The sequence below is a fragment of the Monopterus albus genome, unplaced genomic scaffold (genome assembly GCF_001952655.1).
Source record: "Monopterus albus unplaced genomic scaffold, M_albus_1.0 scaffold144.1, whole genome shotgun sequence".
In the NCBI taxonomy this organism is placed as follows: domain Eukaryota; kingdom Metazoa; phylum Chordata; class Actinopteri; order Synbranchiformes; family Synbranchidae; genus Monopterus; species Monopterus albus.
The window spans coordinates 275,270-295,897 of NW_018128024.1; the positions used below are offsets into that span (position 1 = coordinate 275,270).

General features: G+C 40.3%; 1 protein-coding gene across 1 annotated transcript in view; it reads left to right on the top strand.

Moving 5' to 3' along the window:
- Positions 1-15,650: 15,650 nt before the first annotated feature.
- fhdc1 (FH2 domain containing 1) overlaps positions 15,651-20,628 on the top strand; it is a gene marked incomplete at its 5' end in the record, with an annotated part of 15,737 nt that continues 10,759 nt past the window's right edge. The window contains 2 exons of the mRNA XM_020614318.1: positions 15,651-15,842; positions 16,318-16,379. Of these exons, the coding sequence (XP_020469974.1) occupies positions 15,651-15,842; positions 16,318-16,379 (254 nt within the window). The remainder of the gene's footprint in view (positions 15,843-16,317; positions 16,380-20,628) is intronic.

Here is a 20,628-nt window from a genome sequence, read left to right on the forward strand (position 1 = left end):
AAGGCGGTGGTAGGTGGTGGATGACACTCAGATTTCTGTATCCTGTCAGTGCAACTTGGCCACTTCTACCAGAAAACTCTGAAGTTTGACATTTTGTGTAAAACACTTACTTTACTTTCTTGATGAGAGTTGAATTAAAAGATCAGCACCACACTCATCTGTCTGTTACCCAGTTAGCTTAGCTTAACATAAAGACTGGAAACAAAGAGAACAGCCTGACCCTGTCCCAAGGTAAAAATAAAAAAAATCTGTCTCCCAATATTCCTACACCTTTCTGATACAAAAAGCCAAAGTGTAAAAAATAAATAAATAAATAAATAAATCCAGTTGTTGTTACATGGGGGTTATGTGCAGTATCACAGGGCCAGGCTAGCAGTTTCCACATGGTTCTGTTCTTTATGCTAAGCTAACAACCTCTGGCTCCAGTTTTCTGTTCAACAGATATGAGAGTGGCATAGACCCTCTAATAGCTTAACAAGAAAACAATAGTATTTCCCAAAATGTCAAACTATTCCTTTTAAACATTTGAAAATCATATTAATGGTTGTTCACGACAAATCCCACATGATATATGATGCTACTTTCTTAATCACTATTGCCCACAGTTTTGCTGTTTTGTCTAAAATCATGGCATATGACTGACAGGGCAAAGGTTGATTCTGTTAAATTCCAGAGAAAACAAAAGGACCAGTCTTATGTGACTAAATGTGCCTTGATTTCTTGAATTCATTCCTCAGTTTTCCACTTTTGTTATTGAAAACAAGCACTCGCACTACAAGTTTTTGGGGCCAACTCTTGAAGGAAGAGAATGGACCAAACACACACACACACACACTCTCACAGAGAATGTTACATGTTTAAACATTCCACACAACACAACATGACAACTGCGTAAAAAAAAAATAATTTCATTAGCTTCAGAGTCTAAATCTATTTGAAAACATGCTGTTCTCAAAGATATTTATCTGTATTGCACATATGCACATTTATGCATTTGACTATAAGAACTTGTAAGAACTGTATGATATGTAAGATGTAAACCAAAATACATTTAACTTGAGAAACTTTTGTAAATTTGAAAGACCAGCAACCTTTAGCTGAGCTGCTAACGGTTTCCTTTTTTGGGCTATATTAAAATATGTATTTTTGAAAGGGGACTTCTGTTTGCTGGTATTTATAACCAGCTGTCATGACCTCCCTGTGTTGATTTGTACTTTTCCTATGGCTCGCTATAGCAGTTTGTGAAACTTGTACAATGATGTATTGTTTCCCTGAAATAGATGGATATATATTTGTAATTTTCTCGATTTTACCTTGTAGTCTATGACCAATGCGGCCATTTGGCTATTGTTTTTTTCTGAAGACCTACAGAATTATGTGCTAGTACTAGTATGTACTAGTCAATCTCCACCTTTTGTAATAATGAAACCTTAACAAGTGCTGAGTTCAGTGGATTCTGAGTGTTGTGTAACCTTGGGAAAATTAAAGTTTCTTTGCTTTAAGTGTCTCAAGAGGTTTTTTTTCTGTCAGGGTAGCAGCTTGTGTGAAAAATCACCACCAAGGACCAACAGAGAAAGATGAAGCCAGTTAAAGCTTTCAGTTCATTTGGCTTATTGGGCACAGAGGGCTTCAGCAAAAGAGATGACCATTTCAGTGCTGGGGTGAGAAGAGCCCATGTTCTGCACCGTCCTGTGGTTTTTTTATGCCTCCATGCCGGCAATAGCCACAGCTGGAGGATTTATGTTTCTGGGTTGTCCGTCTGTCTGCTCGTTTTCCAGATAGACAGCAGCGGATCATGGTACAGCTGTTTTTGTTCTGTTGACATATGGATTCAAATAGCTGTAACTGACTAAAGGACTTTGGTTTACTCAGCTTTTAGATTCCCCTTTGTCTTTATCACCACAAGCCCACCACACCTATAGGTATACATTTACTAGAGTCTGGTTACTTCCCAGATGAGCCTGGGGATGTCAGCCATAGTCTCGGTGATGGCCCTATTTACAGTTTTACACTGTCGTATATATATTTCATTGTTAGATAATGCACACGCAGCATTTTACTGCTATAGCTGGCAGAGGTGGAGCTAATGTGAACAAATTTTACTGTTGGACACAAATATTTTAGAGGCGGAAAATCAATCTGTAAAGCAGTATTTTAGGTCTGCAACTAATAATTATTTTCATTATCGAACAATTAGGTATATTTTTGTTAACTATTTGTTTTGTCCACAATGTAAAAGCTGGTAAAGTGGAAGCAAATTTTAACACACCTTATAGTTTGTAGTACTGCTGGGCAGCTTGGATCAATAAAGTTGTATAATTATACAGTTTTATTAATCTGATTCAGAAAAGTTATCAAATAAATATAGTGGAGTGAAAATACAGTGTAGTTCTCACAAATGTATGAACAGTATTTGATTAAATATACTTCAGTTACTTCACTTCTGAAAATGGAACTACTCCTCACTCAACTGGACTTGGCTGTGCCACTGCGTCCTGGGTGCATTATCCCACATGACCACCTGAGCCACCACCATGGATGTTATGATTGCACCAGTGGTCACAAGCAACGGTGGCGCGCGGGTTGGGGCCGTGAACGCGCATGTTCTACCTGACCCAATCGCGTACGAGGAAGCTCACAGACATCGTGTGCCGCTCAGCCTTACGCTGCTGGTGGTGTGTCTGTGCACTGTTTGTGCTGCAGCGCACATGACCGACTGACAGCCTCATACACAACAGATTTTCTACTCTGAAAAGTATCTACCACTAACTCCCACGGCGTCGGAGCGGATTGCGTGTCCCGACGAGCCCTGTCATCCCTCCGGTAAGTCAAGCAGAGCGCGGCCGCCGCATCATGCTGTGCGTGGATGTCAGATGTGTAACGACCTGCTGTAACTCTGCTGTGGAAAGTCATTGCATCGTGACAGTGGAGACAGCGAGGTTGGTGCTGTTTTTCCTCTGCCAGCCTTTCAGGTGTCAACAGAAGGTGTCCTGCAGTGCAGTCCAGGTACAAAATGATATCATGAAGATTTTAATTAGTGTAGTTTGAGGCCAGAGTCTCTTGTTTTACTGCAGGGTGGCACTGTAAACACTATGGAAACATTGGTTTGTTCTCATTATTTTGAAGGTTTCCTTTGTTGCTACTAGAGCTCAGAAAGTAAATGAAGGATTTTATCCTCTAAGATGTAAAATAGATAGTCCTCTTAGCTTTTCAGAAATGAAAACAATCATTTCAATGGGATCGGTTGTAGTGTACATTGCCATACAACATTTAGTTTTCTTTTACACTGATCAACAGACTTTTTTAAGTAGGCTGCTTTAGTTATAGAGTAATAGCTTATTCATTTCACATTGAAGAAACGGCACATAGGCTTATATTTCAAATTGTCATTTTATGTCAAAAGTCTCCTTTTGTAAATGACTGAAGCCTGTTTCACATACAGTAGTTTCTACTTTGCCTGTTTGCTTTATGTACAGAAACACTGGATTAGGGCTGGATAACATTTAAACATTTTGAATAGTAGTGCCACGTTTTGGTATTCAATAGCAAACTAATTCTTTTGCCCGTACTTAATATACTGTAAACACATTCCTCATTGCAATCATTGCTTTGTTAAACAAAAGTAGCCAAAGTTCATGCACAAACCTTGCTTGAATCAAACAGTTTATAATTGGCAAAGGCTCCAAATCCGACCAGATGGCAGATTTTTGGTACTTTTAAACTTTTCGTGGTGCAGCGAATGGATTTCAGTTGCTACCAAAAAAGCACTTGGGTTCAAACAGCCCTATATATTTGATGGACATTTTTATTTTCCGTAAAGTGATTACTGGAGTAAGAAGCAGTGTGTCGGCGTTGCGGTGGTTACTACCCCAGCCCATTTAGCTCGGCCCCTGTTGGTTTTGTTCTGCACCTCACATCCCAACTTCCTTGGCTTTTGTACACTATTATTCATGGTGAGATGAATTAGAGGGCAATCCATTCAAGTGTTGGGAATAATGTCCTTGTGAAAAAAAAAAACTGTTGCTCCCTGGGTCAGGTCAAGGGGGGAAGGCGGTGTCACCCCCGGTTGCTGTGGAAGCTGAGCGTAATATGGAAAACTCACTTCTCTGATGTTATCCCAAGGAGGAAGATATCTTGGGTCAACTCATGTTATTTATCGCCTAAAAATCTGTCCTTGTCTTATAAACTTGATTTTAGTCTGCAATGACAAATGGTTAACAAAAAGAACACAAGAGTTAAGAAATTTAAATAAAAATGCCTTTCTGTCATGTCACGCCCTGAACTCCCATCCCCATTACCATCCTAAGATCTCAGGTGTAAATCGAATAATAAGGATAAGAAGGCCAAAGTAAAAAAAAACTGAAAAAACCCTATAAACTAACATCCATTCTGTGAAAAAATGGATTCAGCACTACAATAACATCAAGCTAACAGCAGCTAAGTATTGTTTTGGGGATTTGTGTACATTTCTCAGTGGCAGAGTCAGTGTCTGCAGTGTGTTCCACTTGCATACCTGTAATTAGTGTTTCATGGGTATTAAACTATATTCTAATAAGGCTGCTGTGTATCCGTACCCTAGGGAAACACTTTTCCCCACTGCCCTGTAAACATGTTTGCGTTCCCTTCATGTTTCCCTGCCGTTGTCTCTATAGTGACCTGAACACCGTGCTTTTGTTGCCACCTTTTTATATCACAGTGACTTGCACCATCACTCAGGACCTGTTGATTTAAGCCACTTATTAAGCAGGTTTTTGCTAAATCATACCGTACGTGCGTTATTATGCTCAAAATGCTGTGATTAACCTGTAAGCGTCTGCAGCAGAACAAGAGGCGCAACAAGACTTGCCTAAAGCTGCTCTTGGCACCAGGTTCAGATTGCTAAAGCAGCAGTGGGAGCTCCGAGCCAGAAGTGATGCAGACGCAGCGGTCTGCTGCAGGCCAGACACCGATCACCTGTTAACAAAAGAACAAACAGGGTAAGAGTCAAAGCTCCGTTTTTGATGTGCAGCCTCGCAGACTAGCTGTCCTGTCCCATATTATCCCCTATTGTTGTCACTACCTGCCTTAGAGGGTTTTGTTTCACCTGGTTTACCTTTTCTCTTCCTGTGTAACTCCTTTGTATTTTTTATTAGAGGAGGTTCCGTTTAGTTTTGCAACCTACTCTCTGAAGCTGGAAGCTGCTTTGTCATTGTGTGGGATAGTGTTGTTCCAATAAGGAGTGGGCCACATGAATAAACGTCACACTGTTGTATTTTTTAATCACCATTTGTAATAAAGTTTAGCAAACATAGAGCAACATCTTTGTGTCCACCAGTTTAGCTGTGTTTTGTCTCCGAGAACTCCTGAGGGAAGTTACTGGCTCTAGCTGCTAAGTGAGTTGCTGTCTTTGTGCCTCTGCTCTCTGGTGCTGAGCAGATCGTGTACAGTGGGTTTTACAGCTGCCTGCTGGAAACAGCTGCCTGCTGGGACTGCAAATAATGCTAGTGAGAGAAGGAAATGAACCGAAACAGTGAAGTTGTTGTCAATAAAACCAAAATAATGGGCTAAATTAAAAGAAGCAAAAACCATCTCTAGAGGGGAAAATACAGAGTCAGATGATCATCCTCTGTAGGTCTATCGGCAAGCCACAAATATTGATTATAGTAACTTTAAAGATACCCACTCAGTTGCCATTTATTAAGGGCACGTAGGTAAAAGTAATGCAGCACCATACAACAAGTCGGCAGTAAATCCTCCTTTAATGAAGGAGTTCCATTTATTGAAAGAATTAAATATATCTATAACCAAGATGATGGTTCTATACACATTATATCACCCCATCCTAAAGCCTTTTTAGGACTACAACTAATGTATACAGTATAAAGATGTAACAGAGAAAAGCAGCACATCCTCCCATTAGAGGAACAGCAGTGAAGAATGTTTAGCACTTTTGCCCAATATATTACTAAAATGATTCATCAGTAATGTCAAAATCATTGTCAACTAATTTTCTGTCTGATCATTGCAGCGGTGCTGCACAAGCTCTTTGAATTAAGTTGATGTGTCATGTTATCAAGATGAATTCATATCAGTGTATCATGTTTCTGCTTACCAACTTAATTTTAATCAGGTTCAAAACATTTTTCTGCTCAGTTATTAAGAGGATAAGCAGAGGTTCCTTGGTTGTTTGAATCAGATTAAATGAATTCCATCCTTAGTTACAGGTTAGCTGTTAGGCGAGATATAACCTGTGTTACAGGTGAGATAGTCATTCATATTAGTCTTAGCCAAGCCCATCTGAAGTCTGTTTAAACAGTCATTGACAAAGCAGGCTTGAGTGCTCAGCAAAGTACCAGCTTTAATCTTGAAAATTTGAAAACCTTGTTTCAGGCACAGGCAGTTATTAGCAGATTTATGCTAAGCTTGGGGGATATGTTGTGTTTGGGATGAGTCTATGTGCACACGGTGGTTTCAAACTCTTCTGTTCTCTGACTCTGCAGGTGTTTGTGATACTAGAGAAGGTCCTGCAGTTATGAGATAGTTTGTGTTTGTGCAGTCAGAGTTTATTGATCTCCCATTAGATTGTCCTCCAGGGTGTTCTTATCCATGGAAGAGGAAGAAGAGTATTATTATGTGGCTCTGTATCTCTATGATCTAGTGCTGATGTGAGCTACAGCATGATTTGTTGAGTGTGTTCGCGATCCTTGTGCTTTGGCAGTCTTCAGCTTTTAATTCCAATATGTCCTGTGTATCATCAATATTTTCCTATTGCTGTCATCAGAAAGTAACATTGCACGTAAAAGACTTCTAATAAAAATGTGCAACACGCATACTGGAAACACTGGGTTCCTTATGGATAGATTTCCATCATAGATCTGTTTGAGGTCAGTTCATAGAGGAGGTTCTTTCATTCGTGTGGCACAGTGGTGCAGTAGTTAGCACTTTTGCCTCAGAGCAAAAAGGATTTGGGTTCAGACCCATCTGTGTAGAGTTTGCATGTTCTTCTTTAGGTACTCCAGCTTCTTTTAAGACAAGCTTTACAGAACAAAATGATGGTGCTCCTCCAGTCACCTAGCACCATCCCTATTCCTCCAAATGTGGCTGTTCTCGTACATTTTATTGGTAATGTAAAGGGGTGTGACGATACGTGGTATTGGGCTCATGAGACGGGGGAATACACGATATTGGGTTCAAGAGGAGACAGGAAGATATTTTAACACTATTTTAAATCTTCAATGACAAAATATATGACTGAAAAAATAGTCTTTTACTCCACTGAAAGTCACAAAATGCAAAACAGTGCATGTGTATTTTGAAATGTTTTAACTAATCATCTTGTAGTGAATGTCACTTCAGTTCTACTTTCTGAATATGAATTATCATATGCAGTAAAAGACAGAACAGTGTGCAAGCACTGTAAAAGGTTTTGCCATAAACCCAGCTGACTGGCTTTTCTCCGGTATGATTTCACGTGAGTTTCTTCAGACTCTATAACTGTGCATGAGCTTCTAACTTCTAATTAAAGCTGCAGTGTGGCAGCCTCCTATATCTCTCTCCAGCTCTCTCTTTCTGGCCCTCTCTTGCTACTTCAGCAGTGCTGGTTGAAACCCATAAATATTGGAAATGAATCAGTTGGATCACTAATCACACTGATTGTGCTGATCTCCGCTATTGACAGTGTTGTGTTTAAGAAAAAGAAAAAAAAAACATAGAGAGGAGGAGCTGTTCACAGACTGTCATCATGGTTGTCAGGTTTGAGTGTGTGAGAGAGAAATAGAGCGGGCACTACATTGAAATCAGGCTGAACCTATTTTAAATCAATATATAGTGGTCAGTGTTGATACTGTGGCGGATCGCCACAAATAAGTCAACGTATTGGAAACACTGAGTTGTGTGTGACCTTCTAACTGAACTCCTTCCCACAAACTGAACATAAAAAAGTGGTGGGGGCATCCTCTATGCTAATTTAACCCTCACACTCCTTCATGCTTCCTGTCGCTCTGGTTCTGTTATGTACTGATACCGCGAGACAACTTTTCATTTTGTCTATAAATATTGTCACGTTTTAATATCGCGAGTTCTCATGGCACAAGATCTCATCACACCCCTGTACTTTTTTTAATTTGAAAGAACCATTGTTTCTAGGAAAAGAAGCTCAGTCATTAGACCATAGCATGCAAATCATTCGTGTGACTCATTAAACAAGGCTGAAAGTGAAGCGGCAGAACGCAATATTTATGTGATGCAATCATGAATCAGAAGTTTAAGCGCCCTAAATAACCTGCTAAGGTGTTTTGTACTTTCCTGACTGTGGAATCCAGCCCAGAAACCCACATTTCTTTCATAAGACCTGGATAAATCACAGGTTCCGTTTTGCTGATGGCACAACATGACACATAAAGACCATCACAGACCTTTTGTCTGTTTTTTTTTTTAAGTTTATATATTTACTTATTGTTTGTTTCTGCCAGCTTGTTTAAAAAAAATCTTCATTGTTACTTATGAACAAAGAACGACACTAAGCAGTGGTAACTCATTGTGTTCATTCTAAGTAAGACAGTAGAGTGAGAATATGACATACAGTGTGAATTCAGTGTGGAGAGGTTAATAATCAAGGTGCTTATACAACATGAACGAATATAAAAGAAGTGACTGTCATGTTCAGCTGACAGCTTTCCTCTCTCACACTCAATAGGACTTTGATGCAGAGAGAGATGGAAGGGATCTATTTATAGTAACATTTCTGAATTGTGGGCCAGTTTTACGTCACAGCAGAGGAACACGTGGATTCTAGGTGGAGTGAACTGCCATGGTGAAGATCCAGTAGGACATGAATTGTTCTTTTTGGTTTGTCAATTCAAGATTCAAGAGGACAGTGCACTGCAGACTTTTAAAAGATGCAGGAGAATTCTCACTATTTAAGGAACATCCTTCCTATTTCCTCCTTCTTAACAAAAGCAGATGCTGAACAAGTACAATGATAATATTAAGCAGAGAGCATCCTCACATGTGACTTGTCAGTACTAGAGGTTTAGTTTCACATTACATGAGGTGCCATATCCTGAACTTTGGCCTCATTAGGAAGTATTTCCTCATTCTAGACAAATAACGGCATGTAATAATGACCTTAAAACCAATTTTGTGGATTTTAGAATAAAATAAAAAAAAGTTCTGTTTGAGCCACATTAATCCTCAGTGCAGAGCCAACTGTCATGTATGTTTGTTGTTTTTTGTCTGGGAGGCCTCTATATACTGTATGTGACCTAACGCTTTCTGCAACACTATTTTGAAGTTTATTGTCACCTGCAGTACTGTTTTAAGAAGAGTTCCAACTTTGGCCCTAAATAATGGCTTGTGGTTTTTATTAGGGATTAAATTACGGATGGTTAATAATGAATAATAAAAATGCCTGGGAGGAGCAGTGCCACCAGCCTAGACACTTTTGAATGAATGATGAAATATAAGCTGAGAGGTTGGAACGAGTTGAAGGTGACTCTCATGATGAGAAGTGATTTGACAGCGGGTGGACAGAGGACTGACATGTTCATTGATGTATTTGCTCCTCTTCCTCTTCCAGTTTCACACAGGTGAGTTGCCTTCGGGTCAGCTTCAGTGGGTAGCTCCATTCATGAGTCTTTAGTTAGAAGACAGGTCAGTTTATTCATGGAGATATGAATAATTTACTCAGGCAGGTTCTACCAGCGTTCACTTGGAAAATGTAGACATAAAAGTACCAAGTGCTCGGTCTTTGAAAATATTGGATAAATCCAGGACTTCCTGAATAATAGGTTCCTTATCCACAGCATTTCACAACTAAATACTTTTGTGTTTTGTTGGAGCGTTCAAGTGTTAATTTGTGTGTTACACAACCAGTGGCATGAGGTGATAAATGGCCTGTGGTTCACCAAACATTTGATATTTTGTTTAAGCTCATTTTGTCCCAGTTTATATAAAGGTGTTAAAAGACACTGTCACTGAAGTTTTTAACATACACAGTGTTTGACTTAGATATTTAGTTTGAAGGTGAGGGTGGGGGCATAGATTCATTTATATAATGGGCCAGAGCTTCTTGAATACATTAGTGATCCTCAGGGACAGATCCAGAAAATTTTGGAGGAGGTGGCCAGGCTGGGGCACAGACTCAGAGAGGGATGGCACATTTCAAATGCATGTAAAAAGCTGATTAAAGTAAGAATTGTTTATTTCTTGTCAAAGTGAGACACACTTTGGCTGTGCTCCTTCTTGCGTGCATGATATAAAACAAAAGTAATTTAGCCAGTATCAGTTATAAAGCACCAAAAAAAGTTATTCATATTTATTTTTCATTCACTAATACTGGCAACCATCACATTTTGACTCTGACAGGGGTGGCCAATCAGATTCTGAGGATGGCCGATGTCACCCCTGGCCACCCCCTGGCTCTGCCCATGGCGATCCTGCTGCAGTCTGTCACCTTCCACTATGTGTGAATGATAAACTGCAGTCCCTGTGCTGTTGCTAAGACCTGTTGTATTGTAGCCGCTTATCTCTGTTTGCTACACACACCTAAAAGGTGTCATTTCATATCCTTTGTGTGTGAAAAGAGAATTTTTGGCACTACAGCTCTTTTGTCTTTAGTGTCTGGGCAGTAGTAGCCTGGGCAGTATCTGTGTTTGTCTTTGTGTGTGTTGCTGAGAATATGCTCTATTCTATTGTGTGCACTCTCCATTGCAAACAAGACATAGAAATCAGAGAGATAAGCCAGTGCTGTGCAGAGAGTTTTCAAATGAACATGAAGTAATCTTCGCCCTGTCAGTCCCAAACTACACCAGTCCTACAGCTTTTCTTTAATCACATCAATCAGTTTTTAGATGCCACTAAAATCACATCACTACCTTCCATTTCAGTAGCATTTGGACAAGCTGGCATCAAGGTGCGTGAAGGGATCAGAAACAAACTGGTCTGACAGCGACATCCCACTGAGCCCTACACCGAACTTCTCTCTGCTAATGAGCATTCCCATGGTAATGATAATAGAGTAGGATTGGTCAAATCCCTTGTGAACGTGTCTCCTTGCCCCAACTGAGTGAAAGACCTTGGCTCTGTGGGGTTTCACTGACTCTCAGGAAATTGAACTGGAGGTTAGCAACAGGGGATTATTATAGTAGCGGTGGTGCCTTGACCTTCAGCATTACACATTTGTGAGTTAAAGTGGATTTTGTTTGTTTTGGACTTGATGGCTCCCTGGAAACATGTTGACAGTTACCTCCGGTTAAAACCCTGTTCAGTTTTGCAGACTAGATTTTTATAGAATAAGAATAGAAAACAAATCCTGCATGCAGCCACAGGTCTCTCTACATAACCTTTTGTGTATTATGATGGATCACAAATGAAAGGAAAAACAAAACAGAGTATCTTATGAAAGTGTTGGGCCGGTAGACAAAAACATAAAGTAGGAATTGGAGTGGAAGACTGCTGTTTGTTTCCCATTTCAAACCGGTAGTCGAGGGTGTTACTTTAATAAGTTATTACTTAAAGCAAAACATCAATCTCTGCCTTAACTACAGGAAATCAAGTTGTTTTTGTCTGTGAAGCTGGTATGGTCTGTGTCTATTATTGTAACCATGATGAATGCGGTTCCACACTTGATACTTGACTGTGATTTGGCATCAAGTTGACTAGGAGGTGGAGTAAGGCCCTATTAACGCACAGCTACGTATGCTCCCAATGACAAACTGATAATGGCTTATGAATGGAGTGATAACAGGACTGTGGAGCTTTCTTTATGCTATTGTTGGCCTTTATAGTACTAGGCTGTGTTGACAGAGACTAATGATAGTGGGTGGCGTCCTTGTCACTAATGAAGACTGATAGGAGCAGGAACGCCTCGGGGACCACAACAGGTGGACCTTTTAGATGAATCCCCACAATCTGTCTGTGTTCATTCATGTCAGCAGGTGGATGAATGGAAACCTGGAGACAGTCTCTCTGCTTTCACACCTTTAGGGCTCCTCTGTATACTGTTACTGACAGGTATGTTTCCTCTTATGTAAATCATATTAGAAAAATGATGTCGATCACAGCCTTGTTAGTAGGAAATATAATTAAATTAATAGAAATCAATCACTGTCACACAGCTGATTTCTTTCAGAAAGGCAGGATTATGCACCTGGAGCTTGAGTGCATGAGCACAGTGCTCAGAGACCTGTTTTACTGTTTTGAGGCAACTGTAGCTCAGGAGGTAGAGTAGGTCGTCTCCTAACCGGAGGTTTGGTGGTTCGAATCCTGGCTTCTCCAGTTTATATGTCAAAGTGTCCATGGGTTTGAAGGTTGAAGAGAATCTGGCGCTGTCCGAAGGTCAAAAAATCTACCTAACAGCGTCTCTAGAGCTCATTAATTAACATGTTATATTTCAGTTCAACGAATCAGATAAAAGTGTGTTTCACATGTGCTTGTTTAATGAGATTAACTGAATCCTAGTGAGTGGTGTCGAACTTCTTATCTAATCTAATTCTCTGCCAAAAAGAACCATCCATCCATCCATTTTCTACACCGCTGAGTCCCGAACGGGGTCATGGGGCAGCTGGAGCCAATCCCAGCTGGCAATCGGGCGGGGGTACACCCTGGACAGGTCGCCGGTCCATCGCAGGGCCTGCCAAAAAACTAATAAGAAAATTTCCTAGAAATATGTAATAAGATGAAAGCAATACATGAGGCAGCGCTTTAACTGTTTTTGTTTTTTCAGTTAGAGTAGCCATGTTTTAGCGCCACAGGAGAAGATGGCTCAGCGGGAGGTCAGATGTTCTCACAGTCTTACGTATTAGACATGAGTCATGTTGTGGTCCAGCTCCGAGGACAGAACAGCAGTGTGCAGGCTGATGTTGGTAACATGAGGCCATTTGTGACGTCTGCTTTATTAATTAGTAATAAACTCTGGGTTTCAGGTGGACTAATGGGAGATTATCACTACAGTGTTACAAAGTTGTATAAGAAGCACTAAGTTAAAATCACCAGGTCACATGTACAGTGTTTGATAGTAATAACTTATTATTATTGTTATCAACAAATCCTTGAGAGAACATACCGACCGATCGTAAATGAGATCATCTTCCCTGCCCTGAAACCCGATTCTTTCCTTTAAGGCACTTAAAGCAACATACCATTACCTTCTCTTCAGCTCCACACGTCTGATTTTATTTTTTTTGTTTGTTTGATTGTTGTTGTTGTTGTTTTTTTTTTTACACAGAACTTCTGTTATTCTGTTTCATTGTTTAGGTAGACAGCAGTATCAGGTCACTGTAGCCGAGTCAGCTGTGGCAGTGAGTCATGTGTTGTCCTGAAATGCAGCCAGTTTCCCTCCAACCGACTGCTACTGCACCTGTTGATTTGACAAAGACAGAGAGGGGAGGGGTGGGCAAGTGCTCAAGTACTTCCTTCCCTTGTGGCCTGTGAGGTTGAAAACATATTATCAATTAGAACTTATGTTTTTATTAAATTATCCCTTGGTGTTTGCAAAAGTTTCATATGTTTCAAGAGTAGCTCATATGGCACAAAGCTTGTCTCAGATTGTATGGACTTAGTCTTCTGAGAGAGTTCAAGAGTTAGATCAGTAGGGATGAGGTATTTTTGTAGGACAGCCCAGAAGTTAGCATCACCCCAGTTCCTTCAACAAAAACCCAGTGGGATTTTTATCACACTGGGTTTATTATACTAAAAAGACTAATTTATTAATTAATCAAATGAAAATTAATCTGCAACTACTCTGATGGTTCCAAATTGAATAGTTACTTTACTATAGTCCAAATGATGAATTATCATAATATTGGGCAGTTTAATTAGATATAATAATAATTAAACATATTAATAATTCATAAATTAAAGTAGTTGAAGCTGAACTGGCAGTTTTTCTACCAGGACACAAAACAGATGATTTGGACCCAAATAATCTTAGCAGTATGGCTACGTATGCACATATGGCACAGAGAAATTCTCCTGCCGTGTGCAGCTCATCTCTGTATTCCCTTTATACTTATTTGCTTGCTCTTATCTGCTTACATTCATTCTTAAGACAGTGTTCAGGTGCAGTTATTATCTGTTTCATAATTCTGTCTCTTCCCGATACTTCCTCAGACAAAGGGGAGTGCTTTGGCCTTGAGTCGGTATCCCTTCTCCTTGGTTCCCTCCTGTGGGAAACAGGCTGCTCCGGTTCTATTTAATATCAACTTGAAACATTTGACTTGCATCAGCAGAAAGAACAGGACACCTCATTGTCTTAGATGAGCACACAGAGTTGGTCTACATAGTGAGATAACATGCTAACATAATGCATCAAATATGAACCATCGGTGAATGAATTACCGCCGTTACATAAACATTATCTGAGTGTGATCCATCATTGTGATTATTTTGACCAGTAGCATGACAGAAATGCCTTTTTCAATTACATTTACTATTGTATATTAAGTTTGCCACTCACTTTCCAGGGTGACTTGCCAAATGTTTTCTGGTGCACTGCGCTGTTTTGTTTTAATGATGTTGCTATGTGACAGGCTTTTCCCCGTGGCAACAGGCTACACTGATCTGAATACATGAGAGATCGACAGTTGTCCTCCTGTAAAGCTTCAGTCAGCACTGTCGCAGTTTTTGTAACTGTTGCTTTTCATTTTACTGGAGTTCATCTTATAATGTCCCCTGTAAAAATGGAATGAATAGGATGTATTATATTAACTCTGAATAGTCTTTATCAGACATGCAGCAGTTTGAGAATTCATGTAATTTAACCCATTTATTTGACAACTGAAAGCATGGACTTACAGTATCACTTTGAGATGAGTGTTTTCCTGGTGCAAACAACCACGCTGCATAACACACAACTTTTAAAAGAGACCTTTTTGTGGAAATACCCTTTTTGTCTTGTCCTGCACTTAGTTTAGTTGTCTTTCTTAGCAGCCACTATACGAGATCTCTTTACAAATGAAAATGATACTGACTGTGTAAAAGAAGCTAAGCTGTGTGTGTTATCCACCCCAGAGCCTACACCTCAAAGCCCTTCAAATAAAAAAGAAATTGCCATTTTACTCATTGTGAGCCCTTCAACATGACACCTCTCCTCTTTTGATCTGTCTCACCCCTTAATTTGCCCTAATTCCAGATTATCCATGACAGTGTGTGTGACTACCATTGTGTAATTCTGTCCTGTGTTGTTTTTATTGCTCTTGTAGTTCCATGGCCATTGTCGCCGCCCTTCCTCTTCCCCTGGGAGATAACCTTCAAAGGCTCTGCTCGGCACGATGGACGAGCAGCTGAGTGATGGAGATGGTCAGAATCAAAGGGCACGCTCCCTTCACTGTGACCTTCTTCCACCAGAGTGGGGACGTGCACTGAAGCATTTGATGTTGTTCACCTGAACAGACGTGCCTAAAAGAAAACAAATAATTTTTTTGGAAGTTATTTGAAGAAAGAGGAAATACTGATTAGACATATTCTGGTGTGTATCACACTCTCTCAGCATAGAGCTCATATGCTGATGTTTTATCCCTGTGATGCTTGTTATGAGTTGCTCATCCACAACCAATGAGCCAGAGAGCTGCAGCAGTGAGGGGAGCAGCTGCACCGCTTCCTCCATCCCCACCTCTGACCCGTCCTCTATGTCGGGACACATTCACTCCACCCTGCCTTCTCACGGTGATGGTCTTGTCGGGAAACCCAACATCTGGACAATGGCGGTGCGACAGCAGCAGTACCAAATCGATGTCCGCTCTGTGGAAGAGCTGTTCGGGCAGCAGGAGGACACGGTGCCAGGCATGCGAGGGGCAGCACCGATCACTGGGCCATCAGCTCGTGTATCCCGATCCCGCTCATTCAAGGAGAGCAGCAAGGACGAGGCTAGTTGCTGTCATCACTCTGCTTTAACACTGGCACTGCTTGACATTAATGCAGACAACAGTTAATGGCCAAGTTTAGAGCGATTATCCCGCCTTCTAAAGTTAATGTGCCAAGTTCATTTCATTTGGCAGTGAAATGGCCACCTTTTAAAACTGCATAGTGTCGATTCTGCTCAAAGGAATGAAATAATTTCTTCTAATTTCATTATACAAGAAATGATTGTAGTATACAAATGTACATTTTTGTGTTGTAAGCTTTTTATTTGTTTACAAACTTCTTGACAGACTTCATTATATGGTTTCTTTGCATCTTTTTTGTATGCTTACTATCACTAATTCAAACCAGGAGATGTTTTAACGCTATAAGGAAGTCTTGTGTATACATGTGCCTGTTCCTGTGTCAAGGCTGTTGCTGACGACAGCTACAGTAAAATCATGTATTAGACTATTTATGGTGTTTTTCATTTGTTTTCAGATCAGCATCCTTGACTCCAAGAGGGGGATGAATGTGGGCATCTTCCTCAAGCAGTTCAAGAAGTAAGTCCTCCACCTGCTTCACTACCTGAGGGTAAAGCTGCTTCCCTAAAACTCAGTGGAGCATGTACAACATCCATTGTCTTAGGGCAGAGAGACACCAAGCCGACGCTGGCCCCAGGATTGTCCAGAAGGGCATATCGGGCCCAAAATCAGGCTAATTATCCTGTAGTGTGGGGCCAGATTCAGTCTCCAGAGCAGCTTAGATGCTCCCTGGCATATATTCCACAGATTTCTGGAGCCTAACGGCCAGAACAATGCTGGTCTGTACAATATGTTGTCTGACCATACAGCAGACAAGTATTTATACCAGGGGTTTTCAACCAGTGATGGTCACAGACAGCCTGACATGCACACCTCCCATATCTCACCTGTGTGGAGCTGTGCAACCTGCACACAGATTGGTTAATCTGACTCGTAGCTGCCTTCTAATTGGCCCTCTAGTGGGTACTCACACTGACTGCCTATTCCCAATCCAGATTGTTACTTTCTCAATATTAACACTTCATAAAGTGGCATAATACCTGTCATAGGAGGAATATTATAACTGCTTTGAGCCTGGCTCAAAATCTGTGCCATTTCCATCTCCTGACTTCTTCTTCTGTGTTTTCTCAGCTTTATTGTTTGAGTGCCCCCTAGACAGAATGTTACCGTTGCACAAGTATAAAAGCAACAGTTGTGCGACCATCTCCAGCTGATACACACATACTGACCTATGAGCTGTCAAAGCTTTTGCTTCTTCATGACACTATTTTCTCTTTGGCTAGGAAAAACTAACTGACACAAAGGCAATTTGTGACTCAGATAAAAAGCAATAAGACTGATGCTTTATTATAACAAGTCATGTTTTCTTGTTATCCTCCTTTATGCACCACATTTTATAGCATATAGTTATATTGATGTTTTAGTTGTTCACACTATCATCCCTGAGATAAGAGGCCCAACACTGGTGCTGTCTTGAAACATTTCAGCTTCACATTGTATTTTACTTCCTGCCTGAGGAAAAATCCATTAAAGAATCTTTATAACCAAGAGGGATTAGGGTCAAAACCCGTGTCGATTATTCTAATAGGCTTTCTTAACGCCCCATTGTTTCTAAGTAATTGGTTCAGAAACTCTCGAGGTGTGTTCATCCAGACTCAGCATTATGAGACATAACTAGTCTGAAGCAGCGTACAGTGAGTGTGTTAGGTGTCTGTTTGCTTGATGGCCTCTTTGCATAGCTCTCCACTTTATTTTAATGATATTTGACTGCACTCTGTCAGCACTGAGTGTGAGCAGTGACCTCATCAGTCAGTGTTCGTGTTTGTTTGTTTGTGGCTCTTCGTTTGACTACAACTCTGACGCTGTGCTCAGTTGTCTCTTGTCCTATATACAGTATTATCCCAACATATAGAGTGTTGGCCTCTCTTACATGGCTTTACAGATACTTTCACAATTCAATGTGCAGAATTAGTACATTAAGGCTTATATATAGAATTATCTTTTCTTTTAGTAACAACAAACCAGAAGTAAATGTAACATACAGAAATGTATTGTGAAGAGGGAGGCACTGCCGTTTCTTTTACTGTTTTTCAATTTAGTTTTTTTTAACAATATCCTCAATGTATCTTGGACAATTTGGTGATACTATAGATTTGATAGGATGACATTTATGTCTCAAGAGTTCCCATTTGAGGGGGGGTTTACTTTGATTATATGGTTTCTTTGCATCTTTTTTGTATGCTTACTATCACTAATTCAAACCAGGAGATGTTTTAACGCTATAAGGAAGTCTTGTGTATACATGTGCCTGTTCCTGTGTCAAGGCTGTTGCTGACGACAGCTACAGTAAAATCATGTATTAGACTATTTATGGTGTTTTTCATTTGTTTTCAGATCAGCATCCTTGACTCCAAGAGGGGGATGAATGTGGGCATCTTCCTCAAGCAGTTCAAGAAGTAAGTCCTCCACCTGCTTCACTACCTGAGGGTAAAGCCGCTTCCCTAAAACTCAGTGGAGCATGTACAACATCCATTGTCTTAGGGCAGAGAGACACCAAGCCAACGCTGGCCCCAGGATTGTCCAGAAGGGCATATCGGTTGTTACAGATTGTTGCTTTCTCAATATTAACACTTCATAAAGTGGCATAATACCAGTTATAGGAGGAATATTATAACTGCTTTGAGCCTGGCTCAAAATCTGTGCCATTTCCATCTCCTGACTTCTTCTTCTGTGTTTTCTCAGCTTTATTGTTTGAGTGCCCCCTAGACAGAATGTTACCGTTGCGCAAGTATAAAAGCAACAGTTGTGCGACCGTCTCCAGCTGATACACACATACTGTACGTTCACATACGTGCAGTGATGCAGAAGTTTAAATCTGGCTTTAGTCAGAATGGTGGTCCCTGGGTAATAATTTGTTGGAAACCCCTGGTAGTGAAAAGCCAGCTACAATAGAGAACGTCCAGAGGAGCGAGAGCAAACTGGCCATCATGAGGAGACCTATGAGCTGTCAAAGCTTTTGCTTCTTCATGACACTATTTTCTCTTTGGCTAGGAAAAACTAACTGACACAAAGGCAATTTGTGACTCAGATAAAAAGCAATAAGACTGATGCTTTATTATAACAAGTCATGTTTTCTTGTTATCCTCCTTTATGCACCACATTTTATAGCATATAGTTATATTGATGTTTTAGTTGTTCACACTATCATCCCTGAGATAAGAGGCCCAACACTGGTGCTGTCTTGAAACATTTCAGCTTCACATTGTATTTTACTTCCTGCCTGAGGAAAAATCCATTAAAGAATCTTTATAACCAAGAGGGATTAGGGTCAAAACCCGTGTCGATTATTCTAATAGGCTTTCTTAACGCCCCATTGTTTCTAAGTAATTGGTTCAGAAACTCTCGAGGTGTGTTCATCCAGACTCAGCATTATGAGACATAACTAGTCTGAAGCAGCGTACAGTGAGTGTGTTAGGTGTCTGTTTGCTTGATGGCCTCTTTGCATAGCTCTCCACTTTATTTTAATGATATTTGACTGCACTCTGTCAGCACTGAGTGTGAGCAGTGACCTCATCAGTCAGTGTTCGTGTTTGTTTGTTTGTGGCTCTTCGTTTGACTACAACTCTGACGCTGTGCTCAGTTGTCTCTTGTCCTATATACAGTATTATCCCAACATATAGAGTGTTGGCCTCTCTTACATGGCTTTACAGATACTTTCACAATTCAATGTGCAGAATTAGTACATTAAGGCTTATATATAGAATTATCTTTTCTTTTAGTAACAACAAACCAGAAGTAAATGTAACATACAGAAATGTATTGTGAAGAGGGAGGCACTGCCGTTTCTTTTACTGTTTTTCAATTTAGTTTTTTTTAACAATATCCTCAATGTATCTTGGACAATTTGGTGATACTATAGATTTGATAGGATGACATTTATGTCTCAAGAGTTCCCATTTGAGGGGGGGTTTACTTTGATGACCTCAAGTGAGATTAACAACAACACCTTTCCTGTCTCCCTACTCCTTCCTCCCACTTTACTCTACAGGTGGTACATGTAGTGACTGGAGAAATCTATGGCATCCACATGCTGAATTGAGCCTGTTCTAGTTACCTTTGATGGTGATTTTAAAATCGTATAGCGCCATACACAGAGGTTAGAATGCAGACATTCTGGCTACATGAAACATTATGTCCAGGAGGAGGAAGGTCATGTTTAAACTATACATACACTATGTTGTTAACAAGTGTCTCAGATGTCTCATCTATTTTTAGCATATGACATGGATTTATGACCACCGGTTGTTAGAATACATATAGAATGTAATTAACAACATAGCAAGATTTATGTTATGGTTATAAGTTCTAACTATTCTAGCTTTTTTCTCTGAAATTATGTTTATCCATCAGTTTGAAATGGCAAATTACTCTAAATGCTGCAATCCCCATGAGCGTCATTCACTGTTGCTATGGAGAGGATGGCAGTCAGAGACGTTTCACGGCAGTCGGGAACAAAACACTGGGCTGTAACCAGTAAATTCATCAATCACTGATTCAAAAACTGAAGGTGCATGAAAGAAAAACAAATAGTTGTGTTTGGTATCAGGTGTCTGCAAGCTCAGGAATTGGCTGTTCCTTAGAGAGATTCATCATGAGGGTGACTCCTCTCTCTAACCTTTTATGTGTGCAGGCTTATAACATTTTATCAGAGACCCCAGATGTTTTCCAGCACAGTTACGTATCTTTTGTGCTGTTGATTCAACCCTTA